The sequence below is a fragment of the Drosophila yakuba genome, chromosome X, assembly GCF_016746365.2.
Source record: "Drosophila yakuba strain Tai18E2 chromosome X, Prin_Dyak_Tai18E2_2.1, whole genome shotgun sequence".
In the NCBI taxonomy this organism is placed as follows: Eukaryota; Metazoa; Arthropoda; class Insecta; order Diptera; family Drosophilidae; genus Drosophila; species Drosophila yakuba.
The window spans coordinates 16632201-16651701 of record NC_052526.2 but is presented as its reverse complement, the minus strand read 5'-3'; the positions used below and the strand labels follow the sequence as shown (position 1 = coordinate 16651701).

The window sequence follows — 19501 nt, the reverse complement described above, 5'->3', positions numbered from 1 at the left end:
AAGAATTTCCCAACAGTCTGGCCACGCCAATTAATAACATTTTTTCGAATAATATCAGTTTAGCATTTAATGATTAATGTACTATATCTGGGTTTTGTTTTTCGTTTAATATTTGCAACATTCGAACGGATAGTACAAGTACAAGTGGTGTATAAAAGTTCGATGAGCAAAATTGACAAGGATTGTGTGGCAGTAAACAGTTTATCTTGCTCTTCATTAGCATATAATTCATTTTATATATTTGTGTATATTGAAACAATTTCATGCAGCCTTGCCAGAATTTTAGTGATAATAACTCGTTATCCGTATATTCAAGATTTTGAAAGCAATTTAAATTTGAACTGCAAGTTCTGTTTACCCATCGAAAACTTAATGTACTAATTCAGAAATTAGACACTGTTTATTTTCTCAAAAATTCTAGCAATACCGGTGTGTATGTGTATGTATGATGTTCTTTTTTAATTGTTATTTGCTTGCGTCGCTTTTAATACATTAATTACAGTGTAAAGTTGCTCTATAGGCTAAACTGGAAGGAATGATTGCATTTAATTGTTGGACACAAAGTTGGAAACTTAATAAATAGTGATTTCTAAACATAGACTTGGGACTTGGGGAAGGGCGATAAAATAGTCAACAATATAAATAAGGTTTAATAATTAACTAACAGATACGAGTACAATGGGGTTTATTCAAAGAGAGCGGGCATCGGATCAGTGGGAAAGTTGTTAGGGGGGGGGAAGGCTTTAACTAACAGCCAAGACCAACAAAAACATTGCGCACTTAGGATCTATACGTACACTAAACATAATTTTGGTAGTTTTGGGCTTAAACTAGTTGCTCGTTTGGTTGCCTAACATTAGTAAATACATACACGCGCTTAAAAACTACGCTACTTAATGATTATGATGTCTGGTTGTCAAATCAGGAATGGAATTTCATTTTAAGAGCGAAACGAAACAGAATCGTAATCGAATTCGAACCAAAAACGTACAATAAATGATAGAGGGGGGGGGAGGGGCGGACTTCCAAACGGGAAAGGCCGGAAATTAAAGCTTTGTATGTTTGACCGTATCCGTCCAGTAGTTCTGTATTGTCATCGCCTCCAGCGAATTGAGAAACGAGTCGTTGTCCAGGCTGTACATCTCATCCGAATTGTCCTGCAAAATTGAAAAAAGGGAAAAATATTTAGTGCATAGGACATTCGGGCGCCACTGGCAATTGGTCAACGAATCCTTACACTCACCCGCATGGTGCTATCATCGATATAGACACTCGAGTCCGGTTCGCTGAGCGCCTGCGGCTTGTTCAGATACCGACGGCGATACAGGACGATCCCAATGGTGCCCACTGTGCAGCACACGCCAAAGACAGTGAAGCAAATCGCCGAAATGGCACCCGCATCCAGGAAGTACGTGCGCTGGAAATATAAATATAGGATATTACTTTAAGAACTATATTTAAGAAAGCTAATGATTAGTTTCACCCACCTGAATGGCCAGTGCCTCGGATGAGATATTGCCCTCGTCGCCGACGCCGCCGTCGTAGAACCCGGATCCGGTCACGCCCCCCGCCACGCTGGGCGCCGCGGAGGCGGACCTGGTCAGCAGACTCTTGGTGTCGCCAGAGAAGTTGATGTAGCGATTGATGTGCTTATACTCCGCAGATAGAACCTTCGACTTTCGCGATCTATGCTCGCTTTCGGCGCGCCTAAGTTCGTCCTCCTTGTTGGCATTTTCCAGGGTGAACGGCGCCTTTTCGCCCTCGGCCGTGACCCCTGAACCCACGCCACCAGTCGCACCAGCCGCCAGCAGCTCATCGGACAACCACTCAGTGTGAATCTTGGGCGTGGACGGCGTTGCCGCGGAGCCAGCTGGCGTGGATGCGGATGCGGATGCACTGCCTCCGGCCCTTGGTGTTGTTGCAGCTGCCGGCGAAGTGACCAACGCTTTCGCGGTGGTGGTTGTGGTGGTGGCCGGACTACTGCTGCTGATTGCAACAGGTTTTGTGGTGGTGCTACTGCTGCTGCTGCCATTTGTACTAAAGGGAAATAGTTACAATTAGTTCGAAATTTTAAAAAGTATAGTATATATATTTACAATCATATATACTTTTTTTGGAAAACCTACCTAGTGCTACTGCTGAAATTCGTAAAGTTATTCAACTGGTCGGAGGTAAAATCTGCCGATCGCTTGAACTCGAATTGAGCCAGCTCCTCGTTTGCTACAGCGTCCTCTACATCCGCATCCGCATCTGGATCTGGATCTGGATCTGTCTCATCCTCCTCCCGCTCCTGATCAGAAATCTCATCCTGCTCCTGCTCACGATCGTTGAGCGGCAGCTCCTCCTCCTCCTCCACCACCTCCTGCTCCTCCTGCAGCTCCACCGCCTGGTCAACATCAGCGACCTGCGCCAGTTCGGGGCCACCACCATAACTGGGGGTCACCACCGGCCGGCTGGTGGTGGGTCGGTGGGTTAGGTCCATGATGTTGCTCTGGGTGGCTGGGCCCCATGTCTGCGTCACCGTCGTTTGATAGAGCTTGGTGGTGCGCACGGGCTGCGGTTGGGATTGGGATTGGGATTGAGTATGCGGACTGGAGGTCAGTGATTCCGCCTCCTGGCTAGGATATGTGTGGACATGGCTGGACAGCAAGTTAACTGCAAAAAATGAAATTGAATTCAATTATATGTTAAATCAATAATAACCACTCAATACATACCACTCAGGATCAGGGTTATCCAGAACCAGTGTGACCACCAGTAGAAAGTCATGATGCGTCCCGTTCTGTGATCTTGCGACGACTGCTCCCAAACGCTGGAAGAGATGGGGAGAAAGAGTGGTTGAGGATGAGTCAGTGGCTCTCGGCTTTGAGGGAAACAATTGGCATTAAGTGTGTGAGGCTCGATGAAGTCATCGAAATCGCGTTTTCGAAATACGTTTCATATTCTGAGGAACGGGTTTAGTCGCCTGTCGCCCCCCGGAGTAGTTGCCATTTTTGGTCATTTCTGGGTGCCCCCAATATCATCCCGCCTACACAGGAAAAAAAAAAAACAATCCCTTCAGACTTGCCAATTAGGACATGGAGTGTTTTTGCAGCATTGGCGAATTGAAGTTGGCGAATGAAGTTCAATTTGCTGGATATAGTTAACGATAATTGTTTTTAAATGCTATTTAATAATATTTATGGTGTACCACCCACCCACTGAAGGTCGACGACTTGTGTGTTGTAAACACAAAGGCCATCTTCAGTCGCATCTTCGAATGAGTATTTTCAGCCAGCCCATTCCTTGTTTCTGTTTGTTAATTCCATTTCGAGTTTATGCCCACGCCAAGAAAACATAAAACAAAACAAAAATAACAAGATGTAACCGTCTTAAATGGCTCTGACTGTATGGGCCAACCACTTCGAGCCTCTCGTGCTTGCTCTTAATTGTTTTGCCGCTTTGTTCTGGCCAACTGGCAATACAAATAAAGCCAGGAAACTGCCAGCAAATGGGTTCGAAGCTGTGATGCTCCGTAAAAATTAACAACGAATGGCTTCCAAGCTGTGATGCTCCGTAAAAATTAACAAAACAATTAAAATTGTTGCAAGACCAGTAACAAATTAATATTTCCTGAAATATGTACTACATTTTAAATGAACATATAAATATAGAAATAAGGTCAAAACACATTCGCATCATAAATGTCGAGTATGCCCCAAAATAAATACCAGTTACTTGACAACGAAAAAATTAGCATTCCAATTTTGGGCGGCTGTGAAAATACGAAATTTAGTGGTAGCTGTTGTGTTTTTGTTGTTAATGTTTTCTCTTCTTTTCATTTTGTTGCTGTTATACACAAACTTTTGGCAATTCCAAGAGAGTCGAAAACCACAATTTGAAGCCCGGCCTAATTCGCATTTGTGAGGCACGTACATTTGCTTATGCTAAACAAAAAAAAAACAAAAACGCGAAGTGAGAATTTGTTAAACTTATTATACCCATTTATTTGGGTTAATGGACTTGTTTGAGCTGTGTTCTCCGCCCGAGATAAGATATGTGGTGAGTACCTAGACATGCTGACGACCGATGAAAGTGCACCTGCAACATTACGCATACGCCACATGGCACACGGCAAAATACCTACGAACTACGAACTACGAACATGGTTGACATGACGGCATCGTGCGTTAAAGGTCACAAAAATCATTTGGCCGCCTGCTCCATGTTTTATGCTCCATGGTAATTCGAGGGGCCATAAAACAAAACAGCAATTGTTTAAAGCCCGCCGGATTTATTGTAAACAAAGGCAGGCAAATGAAGAAGTTCTGCGAACCATAACGAATGACATCCATACCACACTGAGCCTCAGCTTCCAAGCTACGGGGCATAATGGTATGGTATGGTATGGCATGGTATTGTATGGTATGGTATGGTGTGGTATGGTATGGTATAGTGTGGTATGGTATGGTATAGTGTGGTATGGTATGGTATGGTGTGGCTTGGAATGCTATGCAAATCTCATCAGCATCGTTAAACAATTTGCCCAGCAGCGGGCGAAAAAAGAGATGCAACTCAAATACAGTTCGGTCCAGTAAAATAGAAGTGTTCAGTCAACAAAATACCAATTAATTATTCTAATAAAATTTAGTTCTGCTATAGCAGTTACATTATATTAAAATAGTTGCACATTTGCAAAATATAACCACTTTAATATCATTACAATTAGGTACTCAAAAGCTTTATTTATTTAGTCGAATGTAAGGTAACAGAAGAAAGCGCGTTCGTCACTAGTTGGATGACGCACTAGGTTTCTTTTTAGTTTGATAAAAGAAAATGTAAAAACTTTATAAACTGTGGCTTTTAATGTTGTTTATGAAATGAAATATCTACTAGTTTTTAATGAGGTTTTTGAGTTTTGTTTTTGGTGTCTATTTAATTTGAACTTGGCTGTATTATGTGTATGGGCCGCATATTCAAATCGGACTCAAGGCCCTGGGCCCTGTGTGCAGACCATTTCATAATACCACAAAGGCAGAGGCGAGCAATGAAAACGTCGGAGAAAAACCAAATGCACTTTCATATGCTCGCAAAACTGGAGCAAGTGCCTCCACATTGCAGTTAAGCCCTGCCGCAAAGAAAACACGAAGAGAAACACATATTTGCCATGTCGTTTCCTCCGATACTCTTTTTTTTCCCTTTGCCATTAAATTTAAGTTTTAATCGACACTCGCAGTCATAATTTAAGTGCTCGTTAAGCTCGTTTAAAATTGAATCAAGTCGCTTGACTAGCGCCCTGAATAGATTTAAGCCAGCATCTTGAATTTATAATAGCACCAGTTCGACATCATTTTTTATTCATTTATATGGGTTTATCATATACAACAACATTTGTATTTGATCTAAAATTAAACTCAATATTCAATGATATTTTTGTCTTGACAAAGCTGACAACAAAAGGAAAATGCCCGATTGCAAGGAAAATTCAACACCTCAACGGCGGAGAACACAACAGAAATTAAAGAAAATGAAAACAAGGCAGCCTTCAAGTGCAGGCGACAACGGCGAAATTGAAAAGGCAAAGTGCAATAATTATATGCAAGGGGGCGGGGCCAAAAAGGGGCGGTGGGCGTCGCTGGAAAAGTGGGTGGGAAAGTTCACGCTCACTTTCTACTCGTGGCACGCAAAAGTTGAAGCTGGAATCCCAGCCAATGATTATTACTTCAGAGCGCCGAGAACTGCGATTACCCATAAAAATCTCAATTAATTTAAGCAAAAATTTAAACTTAAAATTGATCAGTGTGGGATTTCAATTGCATATAATGTGAGAACTTGACTATTCTTGAATTTAAGCAAATCGGAAAAAATGGCGTAGTGTTACGGTGACCTCATGCAATTTTGTTTTGAATGCCAGCCATTGTGGTTTAATAAATATATATTTATCGAAATTAGCAAACAATTGTTACTTTCCGCACAGTGGAAACCCATTTAACTGGTTGTCCCTACAATTTTCCAGCATTTCACTACTTTTTACCACGAAACTGTGGGCTTTCTTTGTCTGAGAAACAGTCTACCCGCCTATTTAACAAATAACTAAATTTTTGGTATGCAAATCGAAAGCGAAGGCTCCCCCACTTCGCAGAACAAAGTGAAATTTAATTTAACGACAAGCCAAATGCCTCCAGATCGGGGTCACCACCCAGTAACGTGCGTGTCGCAACTGCAAAACAATGGGCAACTGGCCCCTGGTGTTTAGATTTTATGTATTTGTATACTACTGATAAGTTATTATAAAATAATTCATATAGATACCGCTTCATAGGCTAAATAATATTAATTTTGCGATATCTCTAAATATTTGGAATCAAAATACCCTGTTGCTTATATCAAATGTATTATTTTTTATGTTAAAGATTGCGCAATAAACGCAAGCACTTAATGAGTAATTACAAAGAAATGTAAATAAATACCCCTTCATATTTTAATTACCCACAACATTTACGCTAATGATTTTCATATCCAACTACTTGAATAATTTACCGCGTTCAATGACCAACACGCTTTCTTTAATAAGTGATTTGACATGTCTGGGCTAATACATGTGAATATAAAGCAATAAGTGCATGTAATTGATTAGATATACGATTGTTTGATTGATTTACTTAATGAGTTAAGTGCTTTTCGCAGGTGTTATCAATATCTTTGATTAGATAATGAAATTCTAATCACAATGGGAGGAAATCATACAGATGACAACTATTTTTTCTACACTATACAATACTCTTTATAAGGCAACTCATCTTATTTGATTTCTTATTTCACTTAGCCAAAAAAAACCTTTTGTTGGCATTCGTTTGGTAATATTAGAAAAGCAAACTGTCCGCCAAACAATCGATGCTGACTAGTTGATTTTTTCCTACATTTCGATTGTTGGTAAGCTGCTCGATTTTTTCTTCACTTTTTTCGCATGTTTTTCACTTTCTTCCACTGAGTTTGATAAAAAGTGAAATTTAATGGCATTTCTATATACATTTTATAGTAGCACTTCTATACTGCGTTCATTCTAGTTTAAGGTATTTAAATATGTACAAATAGCAGTGGATTTTGTTGGAAATGTGTAGTTTACAAATATATGGAAAATATTTGTAACATTACAAATGTTTATTGGTACATAGATGAAAAATGAGATGATGGGGAATATGGCAGTGGTTCTTGATATACATTAACAATTTTCTTCGAATGATCTTGAATAAATGTTTAATGCTACACTATTCCGATTTCCCTCCGGATTTTTTTTACATCATATTGCCGTGACTTGACTGACTGCCACTGGCAGTGGCAGTGGCACTGGCACTGGAGTCTTCTGGTCCACCACCAAACATAAATTGCGAAACATATTCCGGAATGTAGACCGGCCAGCAATTCTGCTGCGGTTGAGCCTGATAAGTTTCGTAACTCGATTGCGATTGATTAAAATTCGGCATTTGAGCATGATGCAATTGGTTGCATCTTGGCCAGCAATCCCACTGCTGGCACATCGAGAAACCAGGAGGAGGACGGCTATAAGTCGATGGCCAGGACATCATCGGTTGATCGTTGAAATGGTAATTGGAATCATAGCCATAACCTGACTGCGATAGGTGGTGGTAGCCGCCATATGGCATACTCGGCGAGTATGGAGTCGAATCCAACTGCATATTGGTGGTATTAGTGTCGCGAAGATTGCGGATTACGGTCATGAAGGCCTCCTCCAATGGCATTTCCTGCTGTCGACGCATCTTTTCATCCGCGGGTAATTTAGCCTGGCCCAATTTACTAGCATCCGAGCCGGAGGCTTCCTCTTTTTCCGGGTTGAGCACCGGCTGGGATTTCTTCTCCGGGGATTCTGAAATAGAAAGGTTATCGATCGACTGATTCAATGCAGCCGTATCCGTGGGTTCAGCCTCCGTGCTTTCCATCTCGTCCGCGCTGGACTCCGGTGGATGATACTCCGGATAGGAGAAGAAATCACGGGCAATCTTCTTCAGATTCTGCATACTGAATGGATCGGATGGGGAACAGCTATTCTCGCCAGATCCCTTGCTTTTGTCCGCCTGACGGGGCCAATTGAACGAGGCGGATGATGAGCTGCTGGCTCCCGACAACTCCTGCTTGTCACCCGAGACATTGCAAGACTGCCAGTACCATCCAGTTTGATAGCCAGTTGATTCCTCTTTGGGTGGAACGTCCTCCTTCAGCGAGGTGGACTCGTCGGGCTCCTTGGCCAGTTCGCTATTATTGGAAGTAACTTCCTGCTCCTGATTGGGATTCTCCGGCTTGGTTGCTTCTTGCCGATTGTAAAGCATCTGCATGGATGGCTGCTGCTGATGCTGATTGTAAAGGACCTGCATAGATGGATTCTACGAAAAGTACTGAGTCATGGGTTGTGTACTCGCTAGTGTCACTTGTCTCGTTGCTTCACCTGTTTCACATCGTCATCCTGCTCCACGTGCTCCAGGTGCTCAACGAGCACCTGCATCGGCACCTTACCAGCTCGTCCAGGATTCGGACGAGTGCCAGTCTTGCGCTGCTTTTTGGCATAAGCAGAGTTCGATGGCATTATGGATTGCCTCAATATAGGCTGCTGTATTATCTTCGGTGGCTCTAAAATACACGCGGCCTTTTCTAAATTCTGATTTTGTGATTTAATCAAACGTTTGAGCTGCGCCTGCGACATTCTAGGGAATTTTTTGTGTGGCATTTTGATTGGAATTTTACTTTCAAACGTTTAGTATGTGTAATCGTGCTCGGGAGGTATACGAAACTGAATGGCAAAACTGGAGTTCAGGCAAATCCCAATGACATTCGATTTGACAGGAAGCAGCGCTTACTTGAAATTTGTGGGCAATTTTATTTCTAGTATATAAGTTTAGGGTTCCCACTTTCACAGCTGGCAGCGATGTCACCTCACAGTTCAGTTTATCAGCGAATTATACAACACTGGGCGTATCTAAACTTATGCAAACAACACTTAAATTAATTATACAATACTAGCTATATAAATATATATATTATACATATGTAGATATAAAAGGATAATACAACACTGGACATATTTAAACTTATTCAAACAAGACATATGTTGAAAGATTATACAACACTGAATATAATTCAAACATCACTTAACTTAATTTGGATGCACATCGCAGAATAGTTTAAGCCATTTAAGCTATTATATATATTTAAGTTATTATATATATTTAAATTATTATAATGTATTATAATTTATGTATAACGCATTATGTTACTTAACAATTACCACTATTTAAAACAATTACTTGCTTGATTAGAAACCAACACTAGCCAGACTTATGGAAACATAGTTTGACCCTTTTGATTTCCACATCATCTTTCGACCGATGCGATGCTATCGCCCGATCTACTGTGAATATATCATAGTTTTACGCAACTTCCCCCACATACAGACATATGTATCCCCACCCAAACAAATACAAATACAAAAAAAAATCCCCATATCAACAATGGCGAATGCCAAGATGCGATTTCCATGGGCCCTAAAGACCAAGTTGCGTTTTCAGTTCGCTCCGCATTTCGTCTTTCATCTTTCGTCTGTCGTCTTTGGGTTTTTGCTATTGTTTTGGTGGAAGCTGCAATTGCAATTGCAACTGCTGACTCTGATGACTCTGCCGACTGGCAACCGGATATGGTCACAAAAATCTGAAATCTCATTCCCATATGCGATATGCGAGTGACGCTCTGCATATGATTTGCAGATTGTTGTTGGCTGTTTTCCCCCCCTCCCCCTCCCAATTTCCACCATTTTCCGTCATTTTCCTTACGGTACTCACAGTTGTAGTTGCTCCTACTTTGATTTCCTCAGTGTGGCTGGAGTTTTCCTTATTCGATATATATTAATGTGCTTCCTTCTGGCGCTTCAGATGCAACTGCAAGTAAATCAAGTGATTTAATGAATAGTTGCATTAACAAGAAATTGATATTACTTAAAGGTACGTAGCTAACATATATTTTTACAGTATTATAGTTTTCAAAGCGACTCGTCGTAATTTGATTTTGATTTAAATTGCCAAGCTGATTTAGTTGATTCGTTGAGTTGCACAACGCTGACTTCAAGGACACTATCTAGATTCCTCGGATCTTGAGATCTTTGGTCTGTTTGGGATGCCCCGCTGACTTGGACACACTCAGATGCGCTCCACTGCCGATCCGGCTGGCTAAGTCCACCGATCTTAGCCAGATATCTTGGCCAGATATGTACCGCCCCCCGCCAGCCATTCCCTTGTCCCTTGAACTGTGGTGTAATTTGACTCAGTTTTTGGTTTTTGTTTTCCGCTTTTGGCTAATCAAAAACAAGACCTGCCCTGGCTTTGCCTAATTATAATTAATAATTACAACCCACTGGGCTGAGTCAGAGACAGAGATTAGGTTTACGTATTGGTATCACTCGCAGAGTTCGCGATGATTATGCAATTAATTGCGATAAGAACGTGCTCGAGTGTAACGCCAACTGCTCTGGGTTGGGTTCAGAACCTCACAGCAGGGGGCAAGTTACTAGCAAACACATATCACTTTATTTGACTAAATTCATTTCACTGCTCTCTGTGCACTTTGGTTACTTATTTCTTTTAAATAATGAGGTATATTATACGTTTACCTTTAAGTCTTTGTTATAAATAATAGAGCAATAAATGTTTGTCTTTTATTGTGCACTTTTTTCTGAAGGGCGCACCCATATGACGCGTTCGTGTTTCTTTGGTTCTGGCTGAGAAAGTGACAAGCCAATTCCGTTGACCATGTTTGGAGTGGCGCTTCTTGGTTTTGCTTTCGGCTTCTAGGTTTGTTTTCCGTTTCCATTTCTGTTCAGTTCAGTTCAGTTTTGTTCTCGTCTCGTTTTCCATTTCCATGCAACGTGGTTGGAATGGCCAAGTGGTGCTCCTCAATTGGGGTCAGCGGTTCGCTGGTTGTGGGTGCGATTAGCTGACACCGATTCCCGGTGGTTGATAAGGCCAGTTAAGCTGCCCGAGAGACTGGGCCAACTCGAATTTAATCGCATTGATTTCGTTTAAGTGCACCCAAAACTATTTACCCCAACTCCCAAAAGGGGGGTTTGACCTCAAAAGGGGGGTGTGACCTCAAAAGGGGGGGCTTGACCAGCAAATATTAGCCCGGTTTCCTGGCTATCTTGGTATTATTAATTCATAATGGGTACTAGTTTGATGGGTAAAGTGTAGAGTAATCGCTTACCAAAACCCCAACTGAATAAACAATAACTGACCTCATTCACTGACCGATTTGTTACCATCTATTATTTACCTTTCGTTGGCTCCTAAGCCATTTTATTCTGGTATTCAGAACACATACTAGATAGTACACATTAAAATATAATAGTTTATTTGCAGTTTTGCGAAATCAATTAGTAAAGTAAACAAATAAAGACATTTAAGCCATTAAAGAGTGTGAATCTTTTAATGTGGTTTATATGGCAGCCTTTCTCTTCACTTCTTTAAGTTTTTTCCACGTTTTTTGCTTAAATATTTTCCAGTTTGTCATCTCTCGACTGATGATGGTCAAAATATTGCTAACATCGTTCGTTCAACTCGTTGCGGATTTGCAAATCTGGCTAAGAGCTGGCACGCCACATTTGAACATGCATATATATATATACATATTATTTTAACCATAATGATATGGCCAATTCCGATGTTTCACATGCGTCTGGCTTCCAGCTAACTATGTGCAAATGATCGGGCGCACAAAGGCGAAGAAACTATTTGCCAAATTTTTAATAACCATAATTAAGTGCTTAGAGCCGGGCAGGAAATTGCATAATTGTGGTTTTCTGGGGGGTTTCTCCCCGCACCCCACCTCACCGTTCTCCACCACCCCATCTTTACCATTATGCAAACGGTGTCTCGCCGCTTTCTATTCGCGAATAAATCACGTATGTGGCACGTATAAAGTGGCAAACAAAAAACTTTGACGTCATGCCGACCCAGCCCCCAATAGCACCTCGCCCACCTTCCCCAGAATTTCCCCATTTCATATTGCGTTCCATATTGCGACCCTTTCCAGGGGTTTTCTGATATCAAGTCTATCACTCGAATCGGGAAAAAAGCACGTAACTGCCTCGGAATATTGAAACTGGCATGTTTATACATTTTTTGGGAAAAGAATAATACTTCCATGTGTAAAAAATGAAAATGATTTAATTTTAAATTGTTTTAAGTTCGAAGCAGATAGTAAGAACGCACTAAACAAATTAACATTGTTATCATACAAAATAATGAAATAAATTTATATTTCGAACCTGTAACTTTTACTTAGTTATCTCTTTCTCAACTGAAATCTATGTTCATTCTAGGCTTAATTATTTTTTCCGGTGCCGAGTTCTCAAGGTGACTATTTGTATTTGTCCGCTGGGAAAACTTTCATTTCGACCAATGTTAATGACTTTCGGGGACTGCAAGAGGTCTTGGCATTGAAATCTGGTTATTGATGATTGCACGCGAGCCTCACATGTGCCAAGATATATCCATAGACACCTATATATATATATTTTTTTTTTATTTTTTTTTAACAATAATAGTACATATAACGAAACCGAGCCAAAGCGATCCGAAAGCATTGCATCTCCACATGTCTGCCATTCAAATGGGCTCGGGGAAAACCTTTCCCACTCGCTACCGTTTCAGACAATAGCTCTGTATATATGTTAGACGTTTTACGTTATACGTTATACGTTATATGTACCCCCGATTGCCCGCAGTGCAGCCCACTTTTACTTTCGGCTAATTGCACTACTTGGCCAGCAGGCGGCGCCACTTTCCCAAAACGGCAGCATGCTCAAAATTAACAACAATATAATAATAATAACCAAATATAATATGGATCGGAACTCTTAAAAATCAATTTCCCTTTGCTGTGTGTGAATGAAAAATGTAAGAGACTTAAGGGCGATGGAAAGGTTAACAAAAGACGTTCGCAAATTGATTGGACGGGGTGACATAATGGCGATGGCTCCTTGTAATTAATTACAATTAATTGTGCTTAATCAATTTGCCATCTCATGTCTATCATGCAGACATAATGCGTTACATGATTTTAAATACGATATATGTAGATAATTGGCGGAGGAGAGGCGATATAACATACAGTCCAATCATTAGAGTAAAGATACCTCAGCTCAGTTCCTGTTTTTTCTGCGCCTTTTACTCGTATGCAGTAAACACCATTCGGTGTTTCCGATGCGGATATGAAGAGGGAATGACTGTTACTAAAGGGTACAGGAAATGTAACGAAACTCGTTAGTATCTGCAGCTAAAATGAAGAGTTTCCCATCGCAGATGTATCTTCAATGCATATAAAAGACCTCTCCTTTCTGCTAAATAGAAAATAATCTGTCATGACTTGTTAGGCGAATGCCATAAAAGATGACACATTTTCAAGCATTTCCGTTGCTAAAGAATTCATGTACCAGTTTGTATTTTTATCCCAAGACAATGTTTTCTGTGAGTCACTAAGTAAGTTCACCCAAACCCCTTTTCAAAAGTATTAAAAACGACTGCTGAAGGTAACAATAATTCCGCTGTCTCACTCACATGCAAATTACATCATCGCGGCGACAAAGAAAACAGTTTTAAGTGACCTTTTTAATCACTGCTGAAATGCAGTGTCCTCAAGCATTTCAAGGACTTATTTTACCCTTTTGAAGAATAGAATATGAAAAACTTGGGCGGCAAAAATAAGAAGTACAGCGATATTTATCAAAGAAAAGTCGCTAGAGCGACACTTGTTCGTTCCGCTTGTGACCGCATTTTAATGGCTGAAAATTTCGAGGTGTTGGGTGACTCGAAACTCTTTATGTAACGAAAACTTGTACAAAATATACAATCTTCCATATTGATAACGTTACCATAAAGATGTCTTTGCATTGCCATTACTTTAAACAAATATACATACATGTATACTTTTCCAGATTGATTACGTGTGTGTGTTACACATTTAGTCGAATTTTTCTTTTAATTTTCTTGGCTGGGCTCCAGGCTTTTTAGATGGAGAAATTTATGGCACAACATCAAGGAGACGTTGGAAAAACGAAATTAAAATATCACAGTGGGGTCTTAAACAGCCCGATTAAAGCCGGTGAAAATCTGTAATTGAAAATCTCTTATGCAACATTCATTCATGGCAAAAGTGAAGGCTGCGGAAACCTTTTCCGCATTTATTTGCAGACCTACAAATCGAACGAAAATCGCCTTTGTTGAGCCAGAAATTAGTGAGGCGATTGTCATAGAAGTCGAAATGCTAAAATAAAATGCAAGAGTGGAAAAGGGGAGCCTCTCGCTGCGCTAAACATCCGCTGCACAACGGGTCGTATGAGTAACGTCAATTGAATTGACAGTTTAACAACAAATTACACAACATCCAGGGGGGGAGGGGGCTGGTGGGGTGTTTTGGGATGCCCTGGGGCCAGACAATAGCTTAGAGGCCTCATTAAATGCTTAGAGTGGAAAACGTATGTGAGCTAATTATTTGTGCTACACGGAAAGAAAAATATAGATGTGAATGCAATTACATTTTCTGAACTCATTTCCATGGATTTCAAACTGCTTAAGAAAATATTTCCCAATTGTTAGAAAACATATATTTGATGGATACTTAAATTATATATTGCACTTTAATTTTTTCAATAAATAAATACATAAATAATTGAAATTTCTGTATGCAGTACTTTTATTTGATTTGCAAGCTAATTTCTCCTTTTTCCAACTTGAACTTTATTTCTCTCCATGTAAAATGCCCGCTCTATTTTATAGTTGCATTTTTGCATGTGAACGGTGCTTTCGATTGGCTTTTGTTATCTGAAACTATGCTCCACTGTACTGGCCCGGAATGCGGCGTCTATGACATCACAGTTAAGTAGCATTTACCATATAGTATTGTATAGTATAGTATAGTATAGTATAGTAGTTCGTATACCCACCCACTTGTTTCGCACTTGAATTGCCATCATCGATGGATCGTGGCTGTTAAATAAATTAAAGCGCGATTTGCATAAATTTGTAATCGAATCGAGGTGACAAAGCGTGTAATTTATGCCGCAAAATCAATAACAGAGGGCCCTCGATGAAGACACTAAATCCCATTGTTGTCTCCTTCCATTCACAAAAGGCAGTGGGAATATGGAAATGAAATCCAATAAAAATAATATGCAAAAAATATGAATAAAGCGGCGACAATGAAATTTTTTAACTGCAACTGCAACGGCATTAGCATCTGCATCGGAATCTGCATTTCAAGGCACCACCGTTCCCATAATGATATTCATATATTTTTTGGCATCCGAAATACAAGTCATTTGCGATCGCCTTCGTCATCGTTGGGCGAAAACCAGAAAGATATCGTCATTGACATTGTCTTCCCACAAAAAGGAAACCCAAATATGTATAAATACATATATCTGCGATCCGCTTTAACAAAACTATTAACTTGGTGTTCTAGTAAATGCAACAAGTTAGGCTAGCCAATTAATAAATATTGGATGAAAAATTGCTTGGTATTAAACGTAATAGTATTCTGTTTTGATTGATTGGCTTAAGCCAGTTTTTAAAAGTTTTTCCCTGGCAGAATCTCAACTTATATTCTGTAATTTGATACTACAAATTCTATAGCTATTCCTCAAAACATTTGTATTATTTCGAGGCTTTATTTACGTCAATCTCCGTTATTGGCGAATTATACAAATTGATTTCTGGCCATTTGGCACGTGCATTTGGATGCTGGCATTGCTGACACAATTTTCAAATTAGCTAAACATTTGTTCATGCTCCATTCAGCCCATTGTGCGTTCAATGGACTAAACTATCAACCATTGTGGCTGCATTTGCAATGCGTTGAATGTATAAGTTGTTTATATTATTTCTCGTTTTTTCCACCGATGTGTGAGATATGTTTTGTTGCATGGAAATCATCCATTATATGTCGGCATTTGGGTCATCGGGCGAACAGGTGAACAGGCGACCTTGAAGCGATCGATCCTAGAGAATCGGGAAGGTCAAAAGACCCACGATCGTCGAGAAGATGCCAAGTTCAAAGTCGAGCCAATAAGGAAGTGTGAAGTAAACTACCGTACAAATATATGCCACTAAACAAATAATGGTTGGCATAAAAACGAACAAAAAAAAAAACGAAAAGAAAAAAAACGAAACTCAAGTCCCAAGAGAGGTAAATATCGGGCACAGCTGTTGAAGACTTGAAATTCGAGACTCAAAGTGAAGCTTCCATCCTCGCCGCCGGCAATTTACTTGCCCCATTGATCACTCAATGTTTAATCATGTTTCCGATCATTGTTTCTGGTCAATTATTTCGGCTTATGTTAGCCCCAACTACCCCCCCTCCTCTGACATTGGCCTAAATTCAAATACTTCTGTGTTCAACTATTGGGTTACCAATCACAATTTGTCAGGGCCCAGAATCAAAGGGCTCAAACGGGGGAAACCCAATTCGATGACATCAATTATTGACGCTCTGCCTCGCCACAAAATCAAATGGAATATTTAATTTTTAATTTAAAATTGTACTTTGTAAAATGCGATTATGGCCGCCGCTCATTAAACGCACACACTCGTACATATGAGGAAGTTGCATCCAATGGCACGCTTCCCCCAACCATATAAACTGAATAACTGAATTCTCCCCGTTTCTCTGCCCCTCCCCGCCCCTTTCTCTTCCGCTCTTTCTTAACTCTACATAGTAACAAAGAAAAGACTATAAAGAACGCTCTGCTGCACAACTTCGACTTAGAGATACCTCTTAACGGCTAAGCACTTCAGGCAATATATTTTTAAAAATTAGTTCAACTTCGTTCATACTGTCTTAAAAAAGCTGAAAATGTAATCTAAGAAATCGAATTCCTAACTAGAGTAAATCCTATAACCAAGCAATGTCGTACTTATACAAAACTTTGGAGGCCCATCTACTTGCATCCCAAAATTAATGTCCCTATATGATATAGATCCTGAGATATACAGCCTTTAACTTTGGCATAAATATATAGGGCTTTCGACTGGCTTATACAGCAATACTCTCGCGACTTTACAGGTAATCAAGACAGCCACAGTAGCTATGGCCGTAAGATCCGCAGCTGATTCAGAGTCTGTTGATTCTACTTACTTAACGTATGGCCTCTATGCCCGGCCAGTCATAAACTGGTTTAACGACTTAAAGTTCTATAGACAAGCGTGGCGAAAGAGAGGGCTAGAGCCGCGTAGAAAGAGAGGGGCATAGATATAGGCAGGTAGGCAGTAGAGTCCAGCGAAACGGCGAAAATGTTAATCAGCCAATTGAGACTGCACTTGGACTTGATAGCCAGCTCAACTGCACTTGATACTTAACTTGATGTACATATATAAATATGGCAAAAATATAGCTCGACTGTATGAGTCATTTAGCAGCTATAGGCATCCTCCGATTAGATAAAGCCACAACTGATAAAAAAAAACCAAATTAATATACCTACAATATGCTACATATAGAGCAAAAGAAAGAGGTAAACAAAAGACAGCGCTGAATGGGTGAATGGTGGAGTATCAGAATCAGTGCATAGCAGCTGGCAAAGTGTAAATGATTTAATATACAGCCAGGCAATTGCCAATCCAGTTAAGAAAGGCATTAAAAAAAAAAGTATAAAAAAACAGTAAGCTGCTCGCTAACTGTAAAGAAAATAATAGCAAAACACCGGGGCGCCGAGATAAAATCGCCATTACTATTAATATGGGGTCTTGTGATTATTGTTTCGACGGTTTTTCTACGGGGTTAACTCGCTTTATCATAGATCACTTAACACCAAAGTGCGGCCAACTACAGTGGATAGCGGCTAATAGATAATACGAGTGCGGTGTTCAATATACGGTAAAAGTAATTCAACATACCGTTGAGTTAGTTAGTTAGTCGCTTCACGTATTTCTTATCATTTAATAAGTTGTCTATGGCAATAGTTTACTAGATTGCACACTCAGATGCCGCAGATATTACTCATAGTGGGAATTTTATTGAAATAAGTACAAAATCTTGTAAAGAATTTAAAAAGATTCGGAATTCAAGATAAGTCATTCGTATGAATCAGCAATTTCAAACTCAATTGGCATTATCAATATATATTTTGCAAACTATTTTGGCAACCAAGAATATTTAGAGAATATTCAATTTAAATACCTAGCGATGTATAAATTACAAGAGTATGCTGATTTATAAATAAGATGAAGAATTTAAGATTAAAATTAATAAGTGGCAATCAATTTGGGATTAGTTAGTAGCTCAAGAACAAATGCGAAAATCAAAAACAATTGCGCACTTCAAATTAGCTTGGCCATTTGAAACGGGAAATGTTTTGTAAAACGAACGGTTAGTGCAGGTGCAATTTACAGAGGGTAATCGCCTAATTACCGTTAGTCGTGCCTCACTGTATTTTCGTTTGTTTTGGGCTTCTAATTGGCAATTGGCAACTCGGGCTTTTTGGCCATGCTCGACTAACTAAGTGAGCCTCGTTTAACGGTCTTTTATTTATTTAGTTATTGCAGCTGCTTACTTACTGCAAAATAAACCCAATGAATAGCAGTACCTTTTTCAAACACACACACGCACGCACACACCACTCACATGGATACAAAGGACCTGCAGTTTTTGTTGCTTTGACTTTTGCTTTATTTTATTGATTTTTAGCCAAGAATAAGAGACAGGTTCAAAACACACAAACAAACACGCATACACCCGCACGCAGGAAAACACACCCCTGCTGTGTATGTGTGTATCCCTGAGCTACCAAAAAAAAAAAAGGAAACCAGTTAATTAACTAGAAGTCTTAAACAAACCTTTTTGTGACGCAGGTTTACAATTTGCTTGTATTCACTTCCTTTTTTTTAGTAAATTACTGTTTTCTTTTAAGTTACTGTTAATAATGGCGCGCACGTTGTTACCAACAACAACTACAATTGGGCAACAACAACGGAGTTAGCCGCACGCCAAACACACACACAACACAAACACGTTAAAAAAATAAGATCGCGCGAGTAGACCGCTTTTCCCCACGAAATCCACGAACGTTATGTTTCCAACTGTCGGCAGCCGTTGAAATATGTCCGAAAAATCCCCCACCGTTAATTGGGGGGCCTTATAAAAATACCAAAAAGATACCAAATGTGCACAAAGTCACCACAGACTCAAACCAACAACTTGCAACTTGAGCTGATAAAATCGTATAAAAGGGGTAAAAGCAGATTAGCAGAGCAACTGTTACGCATTTTAAAATAATTGTAACTTGCAACTGGCAAAAATAAATAAAAGTTAAGAGGGCTTAATTCTTGGCGGTAAATTTAAATACGTTAGAATTTATTAAGAAGATACCAAATTAAGTGATAGCACCATGGACTCAAACCATCTAATGTTTTTGTTGGCTACGAGATAAAAATTGGGAAAGAAAAAAAGTGAAAACCTCATTTGAACGATG

The 19501-nt window shown here is 39.8% G+C and overlaps 1 protein-coding gene across 3 annotated transcripts; it reads right to left on the bottom strand.

The window, feature by feature from the left end:
* Positions 1-49: 49 nt before the first annotated feature.
* Positions 50-19118, bottom strand: LOC6525690 (uncharacterized protein DDB_G0271670). Of its 3 annotated transcripts, none has more exons than XM_002101476.3 (7): positions 18867-19111; positions 9828-9923; positions 2718-2812; positions 2127-2655; positions 1488-2037; positions 1238-1417; positions 50-1157 (listed from the first exon to the last, which is right to left on the bottom strand). In XM_002101476.3, exons 3-7 carry the CDS (start codon positions 2767-2769, stop codon positions 1047-1049), a joined length of 1422 nt encoding a protein of 473 aa, XP_002101512.1. In that variant the 5' UTR covers positions 2770-2812; positions 9828-9923; positions 18867-19111; the 3' UTR covers positions 50-1046. The 3 variants fall into 3 exon arrangements, with proteins under 3 accessions (XP_002101512.1, XP_015046411.1, XP_002101511.2); XM_015190925.2 differs by having other exon boundaries at positions 1244-1417; XM_002101475.4 differs by lacking the exons at positions 50-1157; positions 1238-1417; positions 1488-2037; positions 2127-2655; positions 2718-2812 and adding exons at positions 7120-8378; positions 8441-8968 and having other exon boundaries at positions 18867-19118.
* Between the last annotated feature and the right edge of the window lie 383 nt (positions 19119-19501).